Here is a 3,772-nt window from a genome sequence, read left to right as displayed (position 1 = left end):
CCCCGTGCTCCCACTGAGACGCCCGTCAGGAATCTGCCCCAGGACACTGGCTTCTCTGCAGACAGCAGGGTGAGGGCCAGACCTGGCTGCTCCCCAACCCTTACTGCTCCCTTCCACATGTCCTCCATCCTCCAACAGCAAAGAACAGGGACCCAGACACGCTGTCTGTCCGGGCCAGCCGTTGCCCAGCCCCTGACCCACTCCCTGGCTTTAACCTTCCTCATAACCACCACCCTCCTTCCAAAGCCTCCACCACTTGCAAACTCCAGGGCCCTCACCTGGCAGCAGCAGGACCGTGGTGCTCTGGGCCCCGTGCTCATTCCCTGCCTCACAGCTGAGCCTGAGACTTGAGCTCAGTCTCCCATGGAGGCTCAGGGAGCTGTTAGCCCAGGGCCCGGCCCAGCTGGAGGAGACTGTGAAGGAGGCGTTGCTGCTGTTCCCCTCCAGCAGCTCCTCCCCGAGCCGCCAGTGCAGGGACGGGGCAGGCCGGGCCCGGGAGGAGCAGCTGCAGCCCAGACCCTCAGCCTCCAAGGAGCACCAGGGGCCCAGCAGCTGGGGGGCATCTGTGGGAGGGAGAGGAGGTCACAGGGTCCCTTTTCGCAGTCCCTGGCTTCCCTCCTGACTCACAGTGCACAGAGAGGCTGAGAGAGACACTCCGGGTGCCCAGCGGGTTCTCCGCGTGGCAGGTGACTTCCCCTTCATGCTCCATCTGCACCCGGGGCAGCTCCAGGACCCCAGGGGCCGAGGACCAGGAGGGGCTCAGGGGCTGTGTCCCCCGGGCCCAGCTCAGCCTGGCTGGGGGGCTGCTGTGGGTGGCACACACCAGGCGCAGGCTCTGGCCCTCCATCATGGGCAGGGATGTGCCGTTCCCGAGGATTTCCAGGACTAGGGAGGGCAGAGGCAGAATCCATGTGTGGCTCCACCTCCTGGGCCCCCAAGGGGCCATGGGGAGGCCCTGGTCCCTCTGTCCCCGTCCTACCTGTCCTGTTTGCTTGGGAAACTGTCACTCTCGGGTCCTCCGGGGGATCTGCAGTGGAGATGGGAGCGGCTCTGGAGGGCTGGGGCTGCCCTCTGGGCAGAGAGGGAGGTGGTGGGAGGGGACAGCCAGCCCCTGGGTCCCCACACACTGCCCTCCCATGAGGCAGATGAGAAGCCTGGTCCTGCAGGCCTGGGGTTCCAGCCCCTCACTGCTCTGGGACCTGCCCGTCCCCTGTCCCCACCCTGCCCTCCCAGAACAGGCATCCTGGTCACTCACACTGCACGGAGAGCTCCAGGGAGCTGTGCTGGGAGCCCAGCCTGTTCTCTGCCCGGCAGCTGTAGCGCCCCGCGTCCTCAGGCTTCACCCCGGGTAGATCCAGCCTCAGAGGTTTGCTTCCTGAGGTTTGGGCCTGAGCAAGGACTCTGCCCTCCAGGTCCCAGGTCAGCGTGGCAGGGGGCCGGCTGTCAGCAGCGCAGAGGAGCCGCAGGAGCTGGCCTTTCTGGGCCTCCACACGGGAGCCATTGCCCTGGGCGTCCGGGGCTGGAGAGACAGAGACGGGGGGAAAACACAGGCAGAGAGGGCAGGGAGAGAGGACCAGACAGAAACCGAACTGAGCCAGAATCTAAGGCACTGAAGCTCACTTCTTTTCTCTGCATTTCTGCTTGAGAGGAAAGTAACCTCCACCAGTCACTTCAAAGCAGCCCTGCCAGATAGTGGTTGGATTGGGTACATCCTCGTCAGTCTTGTAGAAGGGTCTCTTTTCACCCCAGCCTCTCCAGCCTTCGTTCTTATTTGATATCTGAACGGTGTCCACTCCTTCTGGAGGAAGATGGAATCTCAGTGTTTCTTGGATAAGCATTTCTCCCATTGTCCTCACATTGAGGATTTATGCATGATTTGGGGCCATTTGTACTTCTTCTCCTCTGTGAAGTATCTGCTGTCATTTGACCATTTTTTGATTTTTTTTTTTTTTGCAGGCTCTAAATTTTTTTAGTTCTTTACATACTCTGGATATCAATCCTCTGTTTCTGCAAAATTTTTCGCATGTGTCAATAGTTTTTTGAGTCTGTTGGTCGTTTATTTGCTGTACAGAAGCTCTTTATTTCACGATGATCCCATTTGTTGGTTGTTGGAACCGTTTCTTACGCAAACGGGCTCTGTTCAGAACGCCCTGTCTGTGCCTCTGTATACTTCACACACGGGTCACTCCATGCACACACGGCTTCCAGTGTGCAATTGGGTGGCTTGTGCCATTCTCAGAGCTGTGCACCGACCACCGCAATCTTAGAAGATCTGAGCCACCCCAGAGAGAAGCCGGGACCCCGAGCGGTCTCCCCAGTCCTCCCTCCCACCCCAGGCAACACCAGCCCTCGGTGTCCGTGTGGACGTTCCGCAGGCCCGGTGTGAACCTGCCATCTGCCTTGTCTTGCTCAGCAGCAGGGGTCACCTGTGTGCAGCTGCAGACCGAATGGGTTCGGCTTCCTGGCTGAATTACTGTCCACGGTGTGAATCCGCCACATTCTCTGCCTCCATCGGGCCGTGCCGTCCCCTGACGCCTCTGATCCATTTCTCTCTCTGTCCATGTCTCTCTCCCGCTGGACCACGCAGCACCACGGACCTCATTTAGCTCTCAATCCCAAATCCAGCCATCGCCTGTTCCAAGGCTCCTGAGGACCCGATGCCACTGCTCCCCCTGTCCCCAGTTCCTCGGGGTGAGCGGGCTGTGCTGACATCCACACAGGACCCGGCTGAGCCGAGCTCAGGGGCCTCCCTAGGCAGCACCGCTTCCCGTCAGAGGTGACTGGAGACTCAGTGTCCCCGGGGCCTCCCAGAGGACTCTGTCCTGGTCCTGTCCAGTGGCCTGAGGGATTTGCCTCCAGGGACCCGGCCGTTCCAGTTCTGGGTGTGAACCCAGAGCTCTGTTAGCTCCATCAGCTCCTGCATCCTCCAGCTGCCCCCGACGGGTCCCCGTGAGCGGATTAGGAATGAGGACCCAGCCCCTGTCCCGCGTCCTGAGTCAGGATCTCTGATGTGCAGGAGCCTTCGAAGTCGGTGCTCGGCAGAGTGTGAGAAGCATCCCACTGGGAATGGGGTGAGGGCCAGGGAATGTTCACTGGGGCGATGAGAAGAACCAGGGCGGGTGCCACGGAGAGCAGAAGGGAGAAGAAAACTGTGGCGCATCACACAGTACCGTGGCCCACAGAGGAGGCGACCCAGTCAGGACCACACATGGAGGGGGAAGCAGCTCCACAGAGGGTACAGCACGGGGCCCTGGACACGAGCTGCATGGAGAAGCCGGGCACCAGAGGGCGACAGAGGGCGGCCACGTTCACAGGAAAGGCCCCTGGGAGGAACCCAGGGGGACAGCAGGAGAGGGCCAGAGGCCAGGGCTGGGGACTCAGGGCTCTGTGGCAGAGACGGTGCACTCTGGGCTTGGAGGGGCTTGGTGGTGGCGCCACCCCGGGAGGCCAGTAATGCCCCTCAAGGTTCACTTGGAAGTGGCCGATCGTGGGCTGAGGGGGGCGCTCAGCGGCAGAGCTCTGGCCTCGGAGGCATGAGGACCTGGGTGCCACCCCGCCACCATGAGAAGAAAACAACCTGGGTTAAGTCTGTGCTGGATGAATGTCATCAATGTAAAGCCATCAAGGACATGTCAGAAAAAAAGGTAGACTTCCGTTGTTCCCCTAAAGGTAACAGGGTAAGGGAGGGTAAGGAAGCATCGTGGGAGACGCAGACATAATTAGAAACTGTGAGAGAGAGAGAGAGAGAGAGAGAGAGAGAGAGAGAGAGAGA

General features: G+C 60.5%; 1 protein-coding gene across 1 annotated transcript in view; it reads right to left on the bottom strand.

Moving 5' to 3' along the window:
- The window catches only part of LOC104873815 (sialic acid-binding Ig-like lectin 10), an 8,883-nt gene that overhangs the window by 3,340 nt on the left and 1,771 nt on the right, over positions 1-3,772 (bottom strand). Inside the window, 4 exon segments of the mRNA XM_033765913.1 lie at positions 279-563; positions 628-885; positions 980-1,027; positions 1,256-1,519. Coding sequence (XP_033621804.1) covers positions 279-563; positions 628-885; positions 980-1,027; positions 1,256-1,519 — 855 coding nt within the window.

The sequence above is a fragment of the Fukomys damarensis genome, unplaced genomic scaffold, assembly GCF_012274545.1.
Source record: "Fukomys damarensis isolate Sample0158 unplaced genomic scaffold, DMR_v1.0_HiC HiC_scaffold_19, whole genome shotgun sequence".
In the NCBI taxonomy this organism is placed as follows: domain Eukaryota; kingdom Metazoa; phylum Chordata; class Mammalia; order Rodentia; family Bathyergidae; genus Fukomys; species Fukomys damarensis.
The sequence above is the reverse complement of the archived record's forward strand: the minus strand, read 5'-3'. Positions and strand labels throughout refer to the sequence as shown.